This window comes from Podarcis pityusensis (genome assembly GCF_964106645.2).
Source record: "Podarcis pityusensis genome assembly, chromosome: 9".
Taxonomy (NCBI): domain Eukaryota; kingdom Metazoa; phylum Chordata; class Lepidosauria; order Squamata; family Lacertidae; genus Podarcis; species Podarcis pityusensis.
The window spans coordinates 27352735-27375659 of record NC_138034.1 but is presented as its reverse complement, the minus strand read 5'-3'; the positions used below and the strand labels follow the sequence as shown (position 1 = coordinate 27375659).

The following is a 22925-nucleotide window of genomic DNA, read 5'->3' as shown; positions in this document are numbered from 1 at the left end:
AAATGACACCTTTGAATGCTCCATTTAAGGGAATATATCATTTCTTCTCAGATTTGTATCTTGAGATATAGCTGACAGTTCATTAGAATTCGGAGGAGTCTGAAACTCAAAAGCATACTTCTTGATGCAAGGGTAAATGGGTCATCATCCACTACGTTGTTGGTTTTTAAGTGTTTTTTTAAAAAAAGATGTTGCATAAAAATTGCTTTTAAAGAAGGAGCATTGTAAAAAAATTTTTAAAAAACTAATGTGTCACGACTATGGAAATATCTATTACTATCTTAAGTAATAAGAATTTCTTAAGCATATTTCCCAGAGGGAGAACTTTGCACTAAGTACACTGGTGCCCAGTATTAAAACTGAAGATAACAAGGTCTGTGCCGTTACAAATAATAGTGCTTTGTGTGCGCTCTGCTACAGCACTTTTCAGTAATGCTATTTGCATGTAGAGTTTTAATTAAGAGATAACTGTCACCACAGGTTGACTGCAGAAGGCTCTAGTATCCAGCAGAGAGATAAATGCCAGTGCCAAGTTATGCAGGTTGGATAGCATACAGGGGGTCTATAATATAAAATGGATTCATAATTAAAAGTCACTTATTACATAGCCATTGTGTTATAGAGAGAAGAGAATGCCTGAAATCTGGCCATTTTATGGTATAATATATTACCTATGCATTTTTTTTCTGGCTCAGCTGCATATGATCCTGTTTTAACAGAAAATGTTTGATGAACTTTTTGAAGTGTAACTTTATAGTCTGCATATACACACATACTTAGATTTACTTCTGTCATGTCCTAAGGCTAAGACAATATGGTAGATGGCCACTGTTCCATTTTATAAGATGGGACATTGAATACAAGAGTGACACATCCAAAATCTTCTAATGGACATGATCAAATGCCACATACTCCTCCCCTCTTTCCATACATCTTCAAGGAGGACATTGGAAGCTTTCATTTCCACTTCTGGTTAACTGTGATTTTTCATGCCATCTGGACTTAAACTGTGGTTGACATTGCTCTAATTAGTATAAAACACATCTTTAAACTGTGGTTTGTCTAGTTGGCTTATTTGAACTAGCCATAGTTAATGTTAACCATAGTTCCACATAACATATCACTCTGGGTGACTTAAAACAGAAGCCTCCAAACTCCTTGCAGCCGCAGAGGGGGAGGAGACAGGGAAGCATGTGATCCCAAGGCTTGCTACGGTTCATTCATGTCACACTAAACCATGCTTTGATAAAACAAAATTTAAAAAATCCTTCCAGTAGCACCTTAGAGACCAACTAAGTTTGTAATTCAAATACTGAAGAAGTGTGCATGCACACGAAAGCTCATACCAATAACAAACTTAGTTGGTCTCTAAGGTGCTACTGGAAGAAATTTTTTTTTATTCTTTTTTTCCAACTACGGCAGACCAACATGACTACCTACCTGTAATTACATGCTTTGATAAGTAAGACATTTGAATATGTGATCAATGAGTCCATGTGTAAGGTGGGATTTCAACTTGGATCAGTGTATAGTTATCAATTGTTATCTATACAATGAAATCTGAAAAATTATTCGTGTATGTTAGCAACATGGAATTTTGTGAAAATGGATCTCTAGGTTTCTTAAATATAGGCCAGTCTCTTCATGCCTAAAGGGGGAAAATAGCATTGTCTATTGAAGGAGATAAGGGTCTGAGCAAAAAAATTTGTCAAATGTATAGGTATTTCCCCCACCCCCGCCATTCAAAAATTATTATATTGGAAAGAAAAAGTATTCTATTGCTAGTATAAAATCCATATTCACTTCCTGTCATTTTCTGCCTTGCAATCTATTTGTAAAACATACTGATGTTTGTCCTGTACAGGATTACAGATTCATAAGTGCTCTGTTCTGTTCTACAGACACAATAAAGAAGAAATAGATTAAAGCAAGTGGGCTATGCAAATACTTAGTCTCTGAAACCAGAGCAGAACCATTGAGTCAAAGTTTGCAGTCAGAGATGTTTTAAAACTCTAAATTAATATTAAAATAAAGTGAAACTGAATAATTAAATTATCCGGTTCTGCTGTTATATACAACTAGGTTCTAAAAGCTATGTTGTTCAGGAAAACAAGCATCATATATACAGTGTCAATACCAAAAGCTATCCATAGCATCATGAATTTCAAATGAACATTTTCATTATGTGCTATCATTTTGTTTGACCATGATTTATTAAACTTTTATAAATAGATATAATTTGAAGGATGTAAACAGTGTTTTTTGATCTGTCACTCATACAACCCTAACCATTTTTTTTAAAAAAAAATATTTTTATTTTTTTCCTTAGGTCCTCCCATGCCATCCTCTTCATCTAGTCAATCCGTTATTGAACATTTACATTCCCCTCCTCCATCACCTAATCTCCATGACAACCAGAGATGGTTGCTAAGTACTAGTGCTATCCAGCCAGTTCAGGACTCTGACACTGATGAGGACTATACTGCCAGCTCTTATCTAGTACAGACCGGTCCTGTTTCAGTTTTTGCCTCAGGTCATGGTAAGATCAGCACATCTTGTCCATAGTTTAAGTGCACTTTTTATTTTTTTTCATCCTGTTTCTTCATTCTAATGAAATATTAGCGAAGTTGTTTGAGTGCATATGTGAAAGCACAAGTAGATTTACTTTGTTGAAACCAAGCAAAAATAAGAAGACAGAATCACTTTTTGTTGTTTATTTACTTACATATTTAATGGAAAAAGTCCTAATTTAATTGAGATGTAGTAGCGTTTTCATTATATAGGAAACATTGATTCTTAATTGTACAGAATTGCAGTCAATACCTGCCTAGCTTTGTAGATGTTTCTTTTCCAGTTGTATGTCATTTAGCTCAGCTTTGCTGTAAAAATATACTCTAGTTGCCTGTACCAAATGGACTTCGTAAACTCACAGGGAAATAAACAAGATGAGCTTGAGCTCTTGGTACAGCAAACTAAATATGACATAATAGGCATCACTGAAACCTGGTGGGATAAGTCCCACGATTGGAATGTAATAATGGGGGGATACAATCTATTTCAGAGAAACAGACCAGACAAGAAAGGAGGAGGAGTGGCGTTATATGTCAGGGATGTGTATACCTGTGAAGAGATCCAAGATTTAGAACCTCAAAGCCAAAGTGAGAGCATTTGGGTCAAAATTAAGGGAGAGAAGAATAACAGTGACCTCATTGTGGGAGTTTACTATAGATCCCCAAGCCAAACGGAGGACATAGATGATGCCTTCCTGGAACAGATGGCCAAGCATGCAAAAGGAAGGGAGATAGTAGTAATGGGGGACTTCAATTACCCGGATATTTGTTGGATGTCAAACTCAACCAAGAGCATAAGGTCAAACAGATTCCTCACTGGCCTTGCAGACAACTTCATTGTCCAGAAAGTGGGAGAAGCAACAAGAGGAACAGCCATTTTAGATCTGGTCCTAACCAATGTTGATGACCTGGTTAGTGGGGTAGAAGTGGAAGGATCATTAGGCGCGAGTGATCATGCTCTTCTGAAGTTTACTATACAGCGGAAAGGAGCAGCCAAGCATACTAGGACTCAATTTCTTGACTTTAAGAAAGCCGACTTCATAAAACTTAGGGAAGTGCTGGGTGAGATCCCATGGACAGTAATACTAAAAGGAAAGGGAGTTCATGATGGCTGGGAGTTTGTTAAGAGGGAGATAGTAAAAGCACAATGTCAGGCAATACCAATGAGACGGAAACATGGAAGGTGCCTAAAGAAGCCAGGGTGGCTATCTAAAGAACTTTTAACTGAGTTAAGATTAAAAAAGGATGTGTACAAAAAATGGAAAAGGGGGGAAACCACCAAAGAGGAATTCAAACAAATAGCCAGCATGTGTAGACACAAAGTCAGAAAAGCTAAAGCACAGAATGAACTCAGGCTTGCTAGAGAGGTTAAAAGCAACAAAAAAGGCTTTTATGGGTATGTTCGTAGCAAAAGGAAGAACAAAGAAACAGTGGGGTCACTCAGAGGAGAAGATGGTGAAATGCAAACAGGGGACACAGAAAGGGCTGAACTCCTCAATGCCTTCTTTGCCTCAGTCTTCTCCGATAAAGAAAACAATGCCCGACCTGAAGAATTTGGAGCAAATGATTCAGCAGAGGAAACACAGTCCAGAATAACTAAGGAGATAGTACAAGAATACTTGGCTAGTTTAGATGTATTCAAGTCTCCAGGGCCAGATGAACTGCATCCAAGAGTATTAAAAGAACTGGCAGATGTGATCTCAGAACCACTGGCAGTCATCTTTGAGAATTCCTGGAGAACAGGCGAAGTCCTGGCAGACTGGAGGAGGGCAAATGTTGTCCCTATTTTCAAAAAGGGGAAAAGAGAGGACCCAAATAATTGCCGCCCAGTCAGTCTGACATCAATACCAGGGAAGATTCTGGAGCAGATCATTAAGCAAACAGTCTGTGAGCACCTAGAAAGGAATGCTGTGATCACCAATAGTCAGCATGGATTTCTGAAAAATAAGTCGTGTCAGACTAACCTGATCTCGTTTTTTGACAGAATTACAAGCCTGGTAGATGAAGGGAACGCAGTGGATGTAGCCTACCTTGATTTCAGCAAGGCATTTGACAAGGTGCCCCATGATATTCTTGTAAAGAAGCTGGTAAAATGCTGTCTTGACTATGCTACCACTCAGTGGATTTGTAACTGGCTGACTGACCGAACCCAAAGGGTGCTCATCAATGGTTCCTCTTCATCCTGGAGAAGAGTGACAAGTGGGGTGCCACAGGGTTCTGTCTTGGGCCCAGTCTTATTCAGCATCTTTATCAACGACTTGGATGATGGACTCAAGGGCATCCTGATCAAATTTGCAGATGACACCAAACTGGGAGGGGTAGCTAACACCCCAGAGGACAGGATCACACTTCAAAACGACCTTGACAGATTAGAGAACTGGGCCAAAACAAACAAGATGAATTTTAACAGGGAGAAATGTAAAGTATTGCACTTGGGCAAAAAAAATGAGAGGCACAAATACAAGATGGGTGACACCTGGCTTGAGAGCAGTACATGTGAAAAGGAGCTAGGAGTCTTGGTTGACCACAAACTTGACATGAGCCAACAGTGTGACGCTGCAGCTAAAAAAGCCAATGCAATTCTGGGCTGCATCAATAGGAGTACAGCATCTAGATCAAGGGAAGTAATAGTGCCACTGTATTCTGCTCTGGTCAGACCTCACCTGGAGTACTGTGTCCAGTTCTGGGCACCACAGTTCAAGAAGGACACTGACAAACTGGAACGTGTCCAGAGGAGGACAACCAAAATGGTCAAAGGCCTGGAAACGATGCCTTATGAGGAACGGCTAAGGGAGCTGGGCATGTTTAGCCTGGAGAAGAGGAGGTTAAGGGGTGATATGATAGCCATGTTCAAATATATAAAAGGATGTCACATAGAGGAGGGAGAAAGGTTGTTTTCTGCTGCTCCAGAGAAGCGGACACGGAGCAATGGATCCAAACTACAAGAAAGAAGATTCCACCTAAACATTAGGAAGAACTTCCTGACAGTAAGAGCTGTTCGACAGTGGAATTTGCTGCCAAGGAGTGTGGTGGAGTCTCCTTCTTTGGAGATCTTTAAGCAGAGGCTTGACAACCATATGTCAGGAGTGCTCTGATGGTGTTTCCTGCTTGGCAGGGGGTTGGACTCGATGGCCCTTGTGGTCTCTTCCAACTCTATGATTCTATGATTCTATGATTCTAATCCGTAATGTTTAAACACAACCAGCGCTAGCCCAAGACATTTTGCTGACAGAGAAGCACCCTCTCTCCTGTATCATTTACAAAAGCCCAGTGCTGCCAGTGGGACAGCATCCTCCATGGTAAAAAGTAAAGGACCCCTGGACAGTTAGGTCCAGTCAAAGACGACTATGGGGTGCAGCCTTTAACTTCCTTTAGGCCAAGGGATCCAGCATTTGTCCACAGACAGCTTTATGGGTCATGTGGCCAGCATGACTAAACTGCTTCTGGCTCAGTGGAACACCATGACGGAAGCCAGAGCGCATGGAAACACTGTTTACGTTCCTGCCGCAGCGGTACCTATTTATATACTTGTGCTGACTGGTATGCTTCTGAACTGCTAGGTTAGCAGGAGCCGGAACAGACCAGCAGGAGCTCACCCTGTCGAGTGGATTCAAACTGCTGATCTTCTGATCGCCAAGCCCAAGAGGCTCAGTGGTTTAGACCACAGCGCCACCCATGTATCTATCCTCCATGAACACATGAAGGCAACAGGATTAGCTCAAAGTAAGCTGCCTGGCATACACCGCTGACCTCCAATACCTTGCCAGTGCTTCCCAGCCCAGTAGCTGCCTCCTGACACAGCTGCTTCACTGTGCAAATATATAAATTATTTATGTAGCCAACCTTCTAAGACCAAATATGTCACACATTTTTTTGCCGTTGCATTATGCATTTATTTGCTTGGCAGCAGTTAAATGTTGGCAATTATGAAGGTTTGTGTTTTTAATAATAATAATAAATAATGTAATTATTGCCCGGTAGTGAGATAGGCCTCATTGATATGTTTAGGGACATTTTAGGAAAAGTAAAGCACAGAGAAGGACAAACAGGGCTCATGATTGGAAGGAGCTGATAATTCCCAGGTCCTGTTTGTGCTAAGGAGCACATTGTACAAGTTGACCTTTGCAGAGTGTGAGTTTGAGCATTTTTCGAGTGTGAAAAGTGTGTGTGTGCAATATTAGTGACAGAATCACATCCTTTTTGATATCTTGAAATTTACATAACTACCCAACTAAAAATCAGTTAATATTCAGATAGGAAATTAACTTCAAAGAAACATATATCTTTTCATCTCTAATGACAGCAACAATCATCTCCTCCCTGCTGCCATTGGCAGGGCTAATAGTTGATTCAGGTGGGATATGATATTTTTGTGGGACAGCAGTGTATGTTCTGGCATGCTGTATTCCACACTAGCAACTCCACATTAGGGTTTCAAATAGAGGTGTGGTAATAGTGAGTTTAAACACCCACATTTCCATATTTATTATGGGTGTAAGTTTTTAAGCAGCTAATTTGAAGTAGGCCCTAGGTATCCTATTATACTGTGTTATGAGAAAATGTTCCCAACATACAAAAAAGGAGAACCTTTTTGGGGAAATGATGGTGTCCCCAAGTTCATTGTGTTATCAAGGTTCCTGATCATGAGGCAACTTCTAAGCATGTTAGGATGAATATGCTTAGGTGTCCCCTTCGGATATTAGTGAGAGGCATGTGAAATTTGGATGGTGCAGTGGGTGCACCTAACTTGCAGGAAGCATTGGACTGGCATGTACAGTCTTGGCTCTGTATTCAACCTTAAGGCTGATAAGGCTGAATGTCTCAACAGGGCTAAGGTTTCCATGTCGTGTGGCTGTCAAGCGGACTCTTACAGTGGTATGTAAAAATGGGAATCATGGTATAAAAAGCAGCCATTTTTCCTTAAATGGTTGCATATTTTATTGTATATTTTATTCATGATTTCTATGCTTTTGGGTTTTTTATTGTTTTAATGCGTAAGGATAGTAAGCAGAAAGAAAAATTTCAAAGTATACAAATGAAATGATTTGTAATTCAAAATATAATATGTAGCCACAAAGCAATTTCTAAGTGTTTTTAACAGTTTTTAAATGTTTAAAATATGTTTTCATTTTATCTTTAATTGCATTTTTATTAGATACTTTTTCTGCCCCAGGTTCCTTTAAGAGGAAGAGGGGATATAAAAAAAAATCAATTTTAAAGTGTAAAAAAACTAACCATGAAGATGAAGGGGTTGATACACATGGAAATCTTTGAAAGGCTGGATATATATTGCACATACTGGCTAAAAATGGACAGGGAAGAAACAGAACATCAAGAGTGGAAGATATATCCCTGTGCATTGCATATAATTTATTTGTGAGCAATAAAATTTAGGAAGAGAAAATGTAGGCTGGATAGTAAGGAAACTTTTCTGCCAGTGGATTATATTACAGTGCAAGTGTGTTTCCTGAGGGAAATGAAAAAAGTGCTATCACTTCCTAAGTTTTAAAACAAGAAGAAGAAATTTCTGATCAGTGCATCGTTGCAAAAGGTGGCCTGGTTTCTCTAGTATAAGGGCACCTATATTTTATTACTGCAACATTAGTTGACAAATGTGTAAATAGGTATATATAATTTTAATGAACAATATGATAGTGAGGCATTTATGTGTGGTGTTCTTTCAGTGCTCTAATCGTTGTTTAAATTTGTATTTTTCTTACCACCCCTGAAACGTACATTTTTTTTTGTTATCACACAATATTTGACTCCAATAACATTAGCATGTTTTGAACTTGGAGCGTACCAGCAGAGTTGAGTAATCCAGGTGCCTCATAAGACAAAGTGCTGTGCTAGGCAAGGCAAATATATGTTTACCTATCAAACAACAATAATAAATACAAATTTAGCATGCATCAGCAACCAGCAGTAATAGTGGCGAACTGGACAATCTGGGCGGATTTATAAAATCATTTTATACAGCAGTATGTACTCTCTTCATTTATTATATATAAAGCATATAAAATATACCGTATACTACGGAGGTGCATTGCATCCGGATCAGTCCTGAATCCCAAGGTGAAGCAGAGTTTATTTGTCAGAGTTGAAGTGGGATCTGTACAAGGTGGTGCGAATCAAAGTGGGGGCTCTTGAAGCACATTGTGACACCTCAGCAATCCAGACTTTTGTTTTTTAACTGCTGAAAGCAGGAATAATGTCTGCAAGCATGTTGCAGTAGGTGGGGATAGAGGAGAGCTGAAGGAGAGCTCCATTGTGATTGGCTCATCAGGCTTGTACACAGAGGAAGTGTTTTCACATTTCAATGAATGTCTTTTACTTCTCCCCAAAGCAAAAACAATTTAAATAATGTCTAGCACCAAAGCCTTTGGACTGAATTGTCTGCAATTTGGCAGGTTTCTTACCAGGGTCACCTTTCGAATGTCTGCAGAGACTTAGAAGAACAAGCAAGCTTGCATAGGAAGAGGCAATACTTAGGTCTCAAGCATCTCCTATGCAATGGAGGTGGTTGACTAGTTCTGTAGCTTACAGAGTAAGGCTTATCAAAAACCAACTAGAAAGAGATGGTTGTCATAGATGCTCTGGTGTAAAGGTTATATAAATTCACAGAAAGAAGAGACTTGTTCTTTTAGTTTGCAATCCTGTACACATTTACCTGGAAATGTCTCATTTAATTCATTGGGGCTTTCTTCTGAGTAGAGGTGTACATGTTTTCACTGTTAGTTTCTTGTCTGCTTAAACAAGAGTACATATTTTGCTTTTTTTCTTTGATGAATTGGTTAGATCATCAGCAAACAAACACATGTAGACTCAGTCTAACAGAAACTGAACTTGAAGATTCAAAGGTTATCTGCTGAGGTTACTGAGGTTTAACATTTATCCCATAACCCTGGCATTCTGTGCAAACCTATTCATGTTCTTACATTATTTCCCATCCGTTTTTTCTCTCTCCCCGCCTTGTATCCCTTAGTGTAGACAAAATAACACTTAGACGGTAGCCCTAAACACAGTTGTTTTAATGACAGTTCAGTTGTGAATAGTGGCACTTACTTTCAAGTAAATACATTTAGAATGGGAATAACAGGCATCTTGGTAAAACTGTTTATACACTACAAAGATGTTTATTCAAACACAACAATTTAACGGGGGAAAACCCCTCAGTAAATATGAAGCAAGCTTGTTCATGTACATTTTGCAAAAATGCATGTTGTATTCATCTAAGCCCACTGATTTGTTATGATTTATACACAGCACTAGCACAGGAATGCTTGAAGCATTTCTCAGTATCTAGCCATAAAGGCATTTAATCCCCCCTCATACAAAACCAGACAATAAAGAAGGAGGTCAATATCCTTTATGTACAGTTCAACTAATTTCTCTGTTCAACATGCTTGAGGAAAATGGAGTGGCTTTTAAAAGTCAACAAATGTTCCTGAGTACCAGCCAAATTATTTTTGATCTCATTCTGATCTTTAATTTGATGAATCTAGCATACATATATATATATTTCTTTTAATCATCCTGCCAAAAACCTGTCAGCATTGCTCCTCTAATGTGAAATAAAATGTACAGTTGTTCGGTTTAATTAAGCATTCAGTTCTTCTGCCAAGAGCAAATTAAAGTTCCCCATCATCTCAACCTATCCCTACCAAAATCAAATTATACAAAGTGGTGGGCAATTGGTTATAACAAACAGCTGTAGGTTATATTTGCTTTCCAGTTTTTTTAAAAAAAAAATTTTTTTAAAAATATGTTACCTGAGAGAGAAGCCAAGACCAATTATTTCTTTACTGATTATGGCTTTCACAGCTTTAAGAGAACACTCACACCCACATTGGCCTGGTTTGGACAATCATTGTAGGCTTCATAAGCCTGTTAATGAGACCAGGCTTCCGCCATTCTTAAGCTTTGGCACAAAGACCCCAGTTTAGATTAATACAAGCATTCCCGTTATATCGGAACTGGGGAAGTCCGGATTAATGTTTGTTTAACTCTGGTCAACAACGCGTGAAAAAAAAGTATTCCTGTTCATTTCTTTTTATAAACATTTTATACCACCTTTTGGCCCCAAATGGTACTGAAACCTGGAGGCTGTATATATTTGGTTTATCCACTTTGAAAGCCATTAAGCATTAAGCAGAGAGCCAGTGTGGTTTAGTGGTTAAGAGCAGTAGTCTTGTAATCTGGTGAACCGGGTTCGTGTCTCCTCTCCTCCACATGCAGCTGCTGGGTGACCTTGGGCTAGTCACACTTCTTTGAAGTCTCTCAGCCCCACTCACCTCACAGAATGTTTGTTGTGGGGGAGGAAGGGGAAGGAGATTGTTAGCCGCTTTGAGACTCCTTCGGGTAGTGATAAAGCGGGATATCAAATCCAAACTCTTCTTCTTCTCTTCTTAAACATGGTAAGCTTCAGCCTTCATTTCTCCATTAGCACCATGCCCATAAGACCATGCCCATTGCAATAGGTGCCCCCCCAGCTCCTATCTCTAATCCTCCTGGTCAGTAAAAGTCCACTACTGGTATAGAGGCTAGTGGGTGGGACCTTTCCACACATAACAATGAACATGAAGTGGATGTAGTGACACTAACGGAGGAACCAGAAGTAGCATTGTGGGTGAAAGAGGAGGAAGGCCAGGAGCAGCTGCCCAGCCATGCTGCCTGGTGCTGCCAGCCAACATTTAAGCTAGTACTCATCACCACATCCTGTACAGTGGATTCCATACATTTTCTGCTTTGCAAATGTGTAATTCATTTTGTCCATCCTTCATGGGAAAGGGGCAGTTTCCCTATGAGGAACGTTTACGACAGTTGTTGTTGGTATTGTTGTTAGTTTAGGGAGAGGGTTTTTTAAGTTAGAGAGAGTTAAAGGAGAATAAGAGGGATATGATAGGGGTGTATGAAGGGGTGTTCACTTTGTTTCATAAATAGGATTCTTTACCTTCTGCTCTCTATATGACCATAGCAGCTTCCTATATAAAAATATGGTTCTGTTGTCAAATCTGGTTCCTGCAAGGAAAGACTACTATGCCAGTTAGGATTTTTTAAGTTTAGAAAAGGGGATGGGGGCAGTGAGAGTTTTATAAAATAATGCATGGTGTGGGCAAAGTGAATATAAATGTGTCTTTGGATGAAATCCTGTTGGAAGAATGTGCAATTTTATCAGCCTTTGCTGACTTCTTCTTTCTACTGGATAGGTTCTGTGGAGGTCCTAAACATTCTACTTCAAGTCCTACCTGTACTTAAATTCTGTCCATTCATTGTTGTATCTATTTCTGTGATTGTATTTACTGTGATTGTATTTATTGAAAAGTGGACTAAATAGCATTGAGAATACATGTACAGCAAACCACTTCAGCAGGCTTGCAACATTTCAGCTTACTGTGCATTATTAATAAGATTGCTTAGTTTAAGGTCATACCTCTCCCAGATTAATAATATAATATTAAAATCCTGCTGAATGTGTTGACAGTGGTGAAATTTGGTTAGGGTCACCAAAATGAAAATGAAACTAGTTTTTAAATCTTATATTTTTACCTATGATTTTTTAAATAGTTGCTTATGAGGGGTGAAGAACCTGTGGGCCTCCATACATTGCTGCACTACATCTCCCATCATGCCTGATCACTGGCCAAGCTGGCTGGAGCTGATGGGAGTTGGGAGTCCAGCAACATCTGGAGGGCCACAGCTTTCAAATCCCTGTTGCATATCATTAGTGGCGGACCTACGCTTTTGGAGCCCTGAAGCTTGAACTGTTATGGGGGACCCTTCTCAACCAGCAATGAGGTCTGGGTAACCCCTGTTATCTTCTTCAGTGAGGTTGTTCCATGTCAGATCACCACATTAAAAACAACAACCCTACTACATCTCAGATTTTGATTAAAATTGCTGTCCTGAATTTTCTCGCCTGTCAAAGTCACTGGGGTTGGACTAGATGACCCTTGTAGTCCCTTCCAACTCTACAATTCTATGATTCTATTATTCTTTTTCTGGTTTTTCTAGCCACATATTCACGTCCAGTTTCATAATTGGAGAACTTTGCAGTGTCATTTTCCGGAGACAATATATAGAAAGAATTTAAGTGCAGAACGGCCAATTTGCCACAACGCTCTGCCTTTGCAACATCTGCACTACTGACTCTCAAACTTTGGGATTGTGGAAATATATCCCTCCAAAATTAATCTATTTGAGTTGAGTGACTCAAATTGAATCTACTGGACCCGTTTATTTCAATTAAGATGGACCAGTGTCGCTTTTGGGGCCCTTCCAATATTGGGGCCCCTGAAGCTTAAGCTTCATTGCTTTTGTAGTAGATCTGCCCCTGCATCATTAGAAGTTATTTTAAGTCTGAACCCAAATTCTAGCAAGAATCTTTGCAAATTGAAATAGAAGCTTTCAAGATGCTGCAAAAGATTTCAGCTATTCATTCAGCAACCTTTGCCTTTGAATGTATTCCCTTCTTCCATTAAAGCTTCAGGGTAACTTTAAAAGAATAAATTTTCTGCTCTTCCCCATCTCTTACAAAAGACTTCTCCATTTAGTATCTTTCTCTGTCCGGATGTACCATTGACATGAATCTTGCTGTCACTAACCCATTAAGAGCACACTGAAGTAGTATCCCTGGTTTTTAAGGAATGCAGAATTTTGACTAGAAGGCACATCAACCTCCTTCCCTCATGCTAGATCAAGGATTCCTATTGTCAGATGCAATGGGCATGAAAGCAGCAATTTTACAGCACAAAAACTCCAATAACATTTACTGCGGTTGGCTGAGATTGAAATGCACACAGGCACTGCTCAGTCTTGGTTTCTTAAGCACCAGCTTCCCTTGGCTTCTTGCCAGTTTGTGCATTTCAAAGAGACAAGTCCTTTAAGGGGAAAGAGTTTTCCTTGTAACTTGCTGTGGGGTAAACAGACCATTCAGGCATAGTTTATTGCATTACATAGTTGACTATGCATAGCAGAATGGAACACCGTAATTGGCAGAATTATTTTGATCATTGGAATTCATAAGTATGAAATAGCTTTTCTAAGCCAAAAGAAAAGGAAAATGTGATAATTTATTATAGTGAATTGAGTGGTAGCCTGCTTGCAAGAACACTTAAGCCATTTTGATTTTGACATAAATTGATTCTCCAGTTTTGCAATACCGTAATACAGAATATTAGCGGTTAGAAACAAATGGGACAATCCAGCTTAAGCACTCTTAAGACTCACTGATTTCAAACAGTTAATGAACTTGCCTATTTCTCCTACTGAAATCAGGAGGACTAAATGCTTAATGATGGCTGGAGCATTCCCAACTTTTGCAAAATTTACCAGCAGGTGGGTATTATCTTGTTAGATCTGGTATATATGTTAATTAATCCTTCCTCTATCGAGCATTCTCTTCCCCCATTATTTACCCCAAGCCCTCACCCTTAACCATCTCTAACCTTTACAGGAGTACTGCTAGGATCAGTGCATACCACCATAACCTGAATTTGTTATCAAATTTTTAAGCCACTGGTGGCATATACAAAGAGGCATTTGGGGTTTTTTAAAACAAAAATTTATTTATTTAATAAAAAGCATATTAAAATAAAGAAATAAATAAGAAATAATATAATTTCATGAAAATTAAATGCACACACAGAGGATACAAATTTAGGTAATTGCATTTGGAGAGTAGTTACATGTCCTTAAAAAAAACATGTTTATAAATTATGAAGATATTGGCCTTGAGGGGGTGTATGGGGTGTTAGGGGAGGGGAAATACCTTTGGTGGGGGTCAGACCATGCTCTATCTGGGTAGTTCATCCACCACTGGTCTCCACTCTCATCTGTATCTCCTAGAAGCTGTCAGCATGCAGCAGTGGCCACACCCCAGGTAATTGCTTTGACTGGTTGGCTAAAACAGGTGAGGTTACCTGATGTGTCTCAAACCCTCGTGAGTGAGGGATTTGTCTGTCTCCTGCATGCAAAGACAGATTCTGCCTGATTGAGTGGATAAGACCAATAGCAAGTCTAACGGTCAAGAAGGCAGATTCTGCATGTGCTATAGATGGAATTGAGGGGCAGATGGGGCTCATCAATCTCGGAAGGTAGTCCATCTAGGAGAAGGAATACTCTGATCCTAAACCTCCACCCCCTTTCAGCTATACTCATTCGTGAGAAAGTTTTCAGAAGTAAACCCTGAGGAAAAATCCATACTGACTGCCTTATTGAGTACAAAAGGCTAAGGAGCAAATCCTACACACATACGGAGTAGAGTCCCAAAGGTGGTTGGATGGCATCTTGTATGCCTGCTTCTGGCACCTCCTGTAGCCAGGTTGGTGCTGAATGTGTTGTTTTGCTTTCCTTTGAACTACATCAGTGAGGCTGAGAGGGGGGTCTTGTCGTCTTAGCAGCCCAGGACCTCCATGCACACTCTCCAAGCTTGCGCCCTGGTGATTGAAATCTTAAGATATTCTGACTTGAAGATGAGAAGTTAGTAAGAGTTCTAAATAGCATAGTTCACAAGAGACATTTGAACCATGTCATTATTTACATACATATATATATAAAGTTTTGTGTAATAGTTGAAAATTAATATTTTTTGTATGTCCTCTACTTTGTTCACCATATAAAACCACAAATTTTAGCCAGTCTTACAACTGAATCATAGAATCAAAAAATTGTAGAGTTGGAAGGAACCCCAAGGGTCATCTAGTCACAGCTAAAGAATCCCCGACAAATGGCCATTCAACCTCTATTTAGAAACTTCCAATGAAAGAGAGTACACCACCCTCCGAAGTAGTCCATGCCACCGTTGAACAGCTCTAGCAGTCAGAAAATTCTTCATAATGTTTAATCAGAATGTCCTTAATTTGAATTCATTGGGTTGGGTCCTACCCTCTGGAACAGCAGAAAACAAGCTTCTTCTATCTTCCATGTGACAGCCCTTCAGATATTTGAAGATGTCTATCATGTCACATATCAGGTTTTTCTTACCCAGGCTTAACATACTTTTTCTCCATTTGTATACCACTGTTTATCTGTAGATCTCAGGGTGATTCACAACATAAAAATGCATGTTAAAAACTCAAACATACGTAATAAAAATTATATATGAGATATTATTTTTATCTTTAATATATTGTTATAGGTTCCCTCCTTTTTCTTATTCTCCTTTCCCTCTCCCCCCCAAAAGGCAGAGTTGTTGTGGTAGTGAAACCCAGCTAAGTTCAAGTCATAACCCACATACTGAAGGGCAGAATTTTAAGGGAAGAAAACTTGGTGTGAAAAACCTAATTGGAGCTTTTGATTGCATGAAGAAAAAAAAGAGAGTAAGGCTTACCAAGAATAATCAGCTTTGCCATGATTAAAATGTCTAGAATACTGCTAATTGTAACAGCAGCCTTGTTACATTGGCACAGACTGCAGTCCTATAGTGAAACAGTGAAAAACCATTTTGTGCATGTGTTTCTTGAATCCTTTAAAGAGTGCAGTCAACACGTTTGATTTTTGTGTTATCAAGGGTTATTGTTATGATATCTGAATATTAAGTAGCATAATTTGGTTATTATTGAACAAAAAATGTGACTGCAGTGTTTTTATGAATAGTTTAGTTGCTTCAGATAGCTTTCAGTATGGTTTGCTATAAATGGTATTAAAATAGCCGATTTTTATTTTGTAATAGAGAGTGCTTAATTCAAAAATGAGCTCAAGGTCTCTCTTTTTCTTTCTTTTGTGTTGTGCTTTTTCCACACACCCCAACACTCTTTCATGAACAATTGTATGTTGTATCTGTAGTAATCTTCCATTTCTGCGTTGCTTTCCAGTAGCTTGCCCTCTGCTGAGTAGGAAAAAGGCAAGAATAAGAATGACCTTGAACCCCTCTGCCAGTGTGTGCCTGTAGCGAAAATGCTTCAGAAACCAAGTGAAGCACTTCTAATGAATTGTGCTTTTGATTCTTTGAATCTGCACAGCATCTCCATCAGGTTTTTACAGCTGGACTCTTGCTGTAATTGCTACTGAGATGAGATGCACAACATGGGGTGTTGAAACCAAGTACTTATATTGTCTTACTGGCCAAAAATATATGGCATAGTAGGAGCAACAGACTTCATGAAATTTACACTTCATGTCTTCATGTTCTTCGCCCATTTCTGACATGGTGCTGATCTGTCAGCAGGCACTCTAGATGGAGGTGATAAAAACGACAAATCCAAAAGGTGTTTCTTAAAGCTGCTATGTATCCTTTGAGTAGAAAATTCTGGTTGATAAATATAGAATGCTCCAAGACTATAGTGTTAGCTGCAATCCCTAAACTATATGTACTGGAGTAAAAATGTTCTCTGTGGGACTGCTCTGTTGTAAATCATTTGTAGTCCTTTGAGAAATGCTGTCTCAATGAAAAAAACAAAAATTATTTTGCCACTGGCTTAGCTACGGCCTCTCAGAGGTTTATAATTACCGTATATAGCCAAAAAGTAAAATTCAAGAATCTTACATTTTTAATTCCTTAAAATGAAATATTACCTCAGGATGCATTTCGGTAATATTAGAATGAGGTTATGACCTACACTGATCCTATGAAATGGGGCAGGATAGAAATGCAAAAAATTATATTAGCTTTGAAATCTCTTTGCTGCACTGCTATACTGAAGAGACTTTCTCTTCATGACTACGGTTTTGTAGGAGAGTCTTATTAGTGATGTTTTAGATTGTGGCTATTCTCCTTAGTTAATTCACAAAACAATGCATCTTACAGTTACTAGTTTCAAGTCTTCTTCAATGGACATTAGTAATATGTAATTAGTTTTAACCATTAAAGTTTGTTCTTCTCTATTCTAACCCGCTGTGCCTTCTATATTGTGAAGAGTTAATTTTAACAGTACAGTCGTACCTTGGTTTTCAAACAGCTTAGTTCTCGAACGTTTTGGCTCCCAAACGCCGCAAACCCGGAAGTGACTGTTCCAGTTTGCGAACTATTTTTGGAAGCCGAACGTCCGACGGGGCTTCCACAGCTTCCAATTGGCTGCAGGAGCTTTCTGCAGCCAATCAGAAGCAGTGTTTTGGTTTCTGAACGTTTTGGAAGTTGAATGAACTTCCAGAATGGATTCTGTTCAACTTCCAAGGTACGACTGTACAGGCAATGACCGATTAATGCGCATCTGAAAGACACGCTACCATGCACACATAGTGCCGAACTCAGAAGTGATCTAACATCACTAAAAGGAAGGAACAGGGATGGAGTGTGCTTGTATGTGCTCGGCCAATGCATGTGGGGGCCAGAACGGAACCCCCTTGCAAAATGGTTATTGACTGTGTCATTAAAAATTGTATCTTACATTTATGTGACATTATGTTGATAAGAGACAATTACTTGTAGCCAGTATTATTGCTGCAGCATGGGAACCAGACTGCTATTGTCTGACTCCCATTGTGCTAGCTCATCAATCTTTGAATAAGGAAGTATTCTCCATTTTGCTTAGTCCGATCATGCTTGAACTGAGCCCACATGATATTTAGAAAGAACACAAAGAAGCAGGAAACAACATCAAGTTCAAGAGAGTTCTTATCCCTTGAGATAAATGTAGACATTCACATGTTATGCAAATTGATGAAAATAGATGAAATGAAGAGCTGGAGGTTGGAGTTAGGACTCCAGAATCAGCCATTCAAGCCTGTTTCATAACCAGAACCTGCCCCGACTGCTCTTAAGTGAGCTTTGCTGGGCTTAGTGTTCAGCCTCCTCTTCTGGCAACAGCATATAGCTTCGGGAAAATAATTCTACATCCAATGGGTATGGGACAATTCAATGACGGATACGTGGCAAGATGATGTGATGGATCCTCATGGGATAGCAGGTCAATTAATTATTCATAGGTAGGGACACCAGATGAAAGGAGTTTAGATATTAATACATAGTTCTTCCAGCAGTCCCCATCCCTCACCCCCTGTTCTTTTCCTGGGGAAAGAGTAACTCTAATAGGCTGGTACTTAATACTGCTTAGGGGTAAAAAGGCTATTAATCTGCCCTTGAGACTCAGATCAGAAGAAAACAACAGTTTCAAAGAATGCCTTTTCATCTTATTTAGAAAAAGCAAAGGGATGCACTTGGAGAAACTGATAGTGGTCGCCATGACGTTTATGGTGAGGATCAGGTTTTGCATCCTTCCAGCTGCTTTCCAGAGAGAAACTTATTTGGGTCGTTCCACAGAACTTAATGGGAGCCACTGACAACTGAGTGTGCCTTTATCTGCATAGCCCTTCTTCTTCAAAGTCATTTCTTTGTTAGAGCCACATATCTTGCTGTGAAAAGAATGTGCCAATACTCTGGGGGCTGTATATAGCTTGCTAGTTAGATTGATCCAAACTCAGAATACCATAATTCTTGTGTAGCAAAACATGTGCATTTCCTTCACACCCTCCATTCCCTGGCACAATTCAGTCTGGCTACTTTCCCTCCTGCTAAGAAAATGTGATCAGGGAAGGTAGATTCATTGAGTCTGGGAACAAGCCAGTGAGAGAATTCCTTCTTTTATTCTCACACATCAGTCTCTTTCTGCCTAGCTTTGCTTTCTGGGAAGACTGGAATTAAAGGCGACAGAGACCACAGCTTCTTACAAGCATGAATAGAGATGGAGTGCTCCAGTGAAAAGGTTCTTCCTCTTATTTGTGTGCTACTGTCTTCCACTTTCCAAAGCAGAGAGGGGAGGGAAATTGGCAGCTGAGCGTGTGTGTGAATGAAGCTGGTCAACTGGCAATTACCAGCCCCTGTGATAAGTTGTGCTATATGCAGCTTATTATGGGAATCCAGATAAATTACAAGACTACAAATGAAAAACCGTTGCTTTCATATAAACAACACCACATAAATGTTACTGCCCTGCAACTTGCGCTCATTTCAGCAGGACTAGTACAGAGTGAAATATAAGCTCGTCAAAATGGAGGCTGCACAGCAAAAGTGCTTGGTAGATAGTTCTCACTGGTGCTGACCTATACCTGATTGTCTTCTCTGTACTGCCAAAATTCAGGTTTCCCCTCCGGAAACCCCAGTTGGTCCCAGTTCCAGCTCAGCCACAGGCATCGCTGGAATTCTTTCACTGTAGCTTGTTGTGAAATGTTCCGTTTCTTAATGATAATGGACACAGGTAGCAAGGTATACATTCTGCCTAAGAGGAGTGATTAAGTTATTAGCATTGCATTGCTGTGCGTGCTTACTTGGGATTCCCATGGAGCATAGTGGAACTTATTTCTGAGTAAGCATGTATAGGATATCACTGTAAGAGGATCAGCTCTGGCCAGTGACTTCACTTCACAACATACACATACTGTATTTTTCGCTCTATAAGACGCACCAGACCACAAGACGCACCTAGTTTTTGGAGGAGGAAAACAAGAAAAAAAATATTCTGAATCCCAGAAGCCAGAACAGCAAGAGGGATCGCTGCACAGCGAAAGCAGCGATCCCTCTTGCTGTTCTGGCTTCTGGGGTAGCTGCGCAGCCTGCATTCACTCCATAAGACGTACACACATTTCCCCTTACTTTTTAGGGGGGGAAAAGTGAGTCTTATACAGCAAAAAATACGGTATATATCACTTGTATACTACAAATAGTGAGTTTCCCAAAAGAAATGCCATATCTTGTCTTTCCCCTCTCTTCTCTTGCTCCCCATTGCAACCTATTTTTCTTAATTTATATTTCATTATTTCGTAAAAACATTTTGTAGACTTTTTAGAAACTCTGTTTTATTATTTTTGCTTTTCTTATTGCCCCCCCCCCTTTATTATGTCCTTTGCATTTCCTCCTCAATTGCATTTGTTAAAACTCTCAATGGAATACAAACTTTTCAGTAAAAGGTGATTTTCTCAAAATGTGCCTGCCTTAGGACAGCTATTTAATTGGGAGAAATCCAAATTTCCAGCTCATACCACTTCCTGACAAAGACCTGCATAACAAATACCTATTGCATCTTTTTTCATAATTGAAATAGGCATATCATGTTTTCACTTTATTGATATTAGTTTCTCCCTGTAAAAGAAATGAAACATGTATGTAAATATATATACATATATATAGACAGTGAGTTTTCGCTCCATTACAGGCTGCAGTTCCCTATAATCATTCTATATAACCTAGGTCATCCAATGAAGTTATACTTTTACACACAATACATCGTTAACCTATCGAATTCAGGCCCATAAGATGTAGTGATAGTAGCATACTTTGAGGCTTTAAAAGGGGGTTAGACCAATTCATAGATGATAAGGCTATCTCCATGGCTACTCTAGTGCTGGAGACAGTATGTGTCTTAACATCAGCTCCTGGGAATCACAAATAATGTGTATACTGCTTGTGGGTTTCCCATAGGCATCTGGTTGGCCACTGTGATAACAGAATGCTGGAATAGGTGGGCCTTTGGTCCAGCAGGTCTCTTCTTAGATTCTTATGCCTTGAGACTCTAGTGCACTGAGTTGAGTTGAATTCAATAACAGCTTTTGACATTTGTTTGCGATCACAGCTTTTTCATAAGCTATTTGTGAGACAGCTCAGCTTAGTGCCTGGCAGTTAGGAATCACGTGACTTGCCTAGACTGGCTGAAAACATAGCTCCCATGAACTGAAATAATCTTCTTCAAAACGGCAAGTCTTTTATGAACCAATAGGCACTATAGCTCTACCTCACACCATAGTTAACTTTGTTCTAAGACTACTCTTGAGAAAACTCGTTTTTTTTCTCCAGAATTCTCTGCAGAAGCTCAAAATATTGGAACATCTAGAGAAGCTCTCTACCAACCATCTGTGTTGTTCTTCCCTATTATTGTGAAAGGTGCAGGCCGGCTAGTGCTAATTCTGGGCACTCTTTAGCTTCTTCAGGCATGTCCAGTGTCACTGGGATGCATTCCAATATACCGTATTCATACCTAGGTCAGTGAACTGGGAGAGCTGAATGTTTGTGAGCCTATTAGAAAATGAACCAAGACTTTGTTATAATTGTAAGCTGGGTTCACAATGAAGGGTGAGCTTCTGCATGAGCTTCCATTATCCCTTCTGTCATACCTGGAGGGTCCCTGCACCCTGAAGTTAGATGGGTGGTGACTGGAGAAAGGGCCTTCTTGGTTGTGATGCTCCATCTGTAGATTGCCCTTCCTAAGGAGGCTTGTCTGGTGCTAACTCTGCTATCATAAGCTGCCTGCAGACTCATTTTATGTGTTCCGCTGAATTTTGTGAGCTACTTTTATCTGCTACTTTTTTTAGTTTTAGCTTTCCTAGACGTTTTGCTTAAGGTTGGCATTAAAGTATTTAAAATAAATAAATGGGGCAGTATCCAATGAAGTAATTCTTTTAGCACAAGGGTTTGCATTTCTGCAATAGAATTTTCCCTCAGTCTACTTTCCGCACGTGTCGTACAAGCTTTCCTGCACATCTGCTTCATAGGGTTGCGGAAAACTGCATGACAGAAGAGAAGAAGGAGAAGCTTCATTGCGCAACCAAATGTCCTTGTGCTAATGGAACTACACTTTTGGATACAGCCCTTAGCCTCTCTTGCTGAAGTGTCAGAAGTCACTACTTTGACATAATCCTAGGTTATAAACAGCCCCACTATAGCTTATGGTAAGTAAGAATTGCCACAAGGAAGGGAGCTTCAAAATTTTTACATACAAGTAGATAACCTTTTCTTTCTTTCTTTCTTTCTTTCTTTCTTTCTTTCTTTCTTTATATTGGTCACAAATAATTAGCATAGATAACTGTGGCCAGTGGGTTTTTTCTTAGAAAAATAGGTGATGGCACTCACCATGAAGGTTTTACAGTAAGTGCCACACTTTTTAACCAAAAATAAGATGTGCTGGTACTGCGTACCCTTGAGTACCTCCGGGGGGGAGCACTGATTGTGGCCCAAGTGGATTATTTAATATATTTATGGAGCTATTCACTAGGCTGATATAGGCTTTAATATCATGATAGATGAAATCTACAAAGCATTGTTTGTGCCGTTTTAAAAGATGGATCATGGTTTTCTAATTTAGCATTTTCTTTTTTCCCCACTACAAATTATTTCCAGGCCTATGTTTTACTAGCTGCTACAATAATCATATTGTTTCCAAACACTTTGAGTTTTTTTAAAAAACAACAACAATCAAGTAGTATATAAGTTTTAGGAAATAAATAAATAGCAGATGTTCCAATGAATGGAATTAGCATGTAGCATATACCCCCCAAAATAGGCAAGAGGATTCAGCCAGCAGAACAAATTCTGAGCTCTCCCATCCCAGTGGGCCATTGAGACAGATGGGCAGGGCTAACTCCTCTTCAGCCAGGGATCAGCTGCACTATGGAAACTCTATAGTGCAGCCAATCCCAGCAGTGATTGCC

General features: G+C 39.5%; 1 protein-coding gene across 2 annotated transcripts in view; it reads left to right on the top strand.

Annotated features, from left to right (window-relative positions):
* Nucleotides 1-22925, top strand: part of TENM3 (teneurin transmembrane protein 3) — a 974114-nt gene that overhangs the window by 801739 nt on the left and 149450 nt on the right. For both annotated transcript variants that reach the window (XM_081021657.1, XM_081021658.1), the window contains one exon: nucleotides 2330-2539. In XM_081021657.1, the coding sequence (XP_080877783.1) occupies nucleotides 2330-2539 (210 nt within the window). The remainder of the gene's footprint in view (nucleotides 1-2329; nucleotides 2540-22925) is intronic.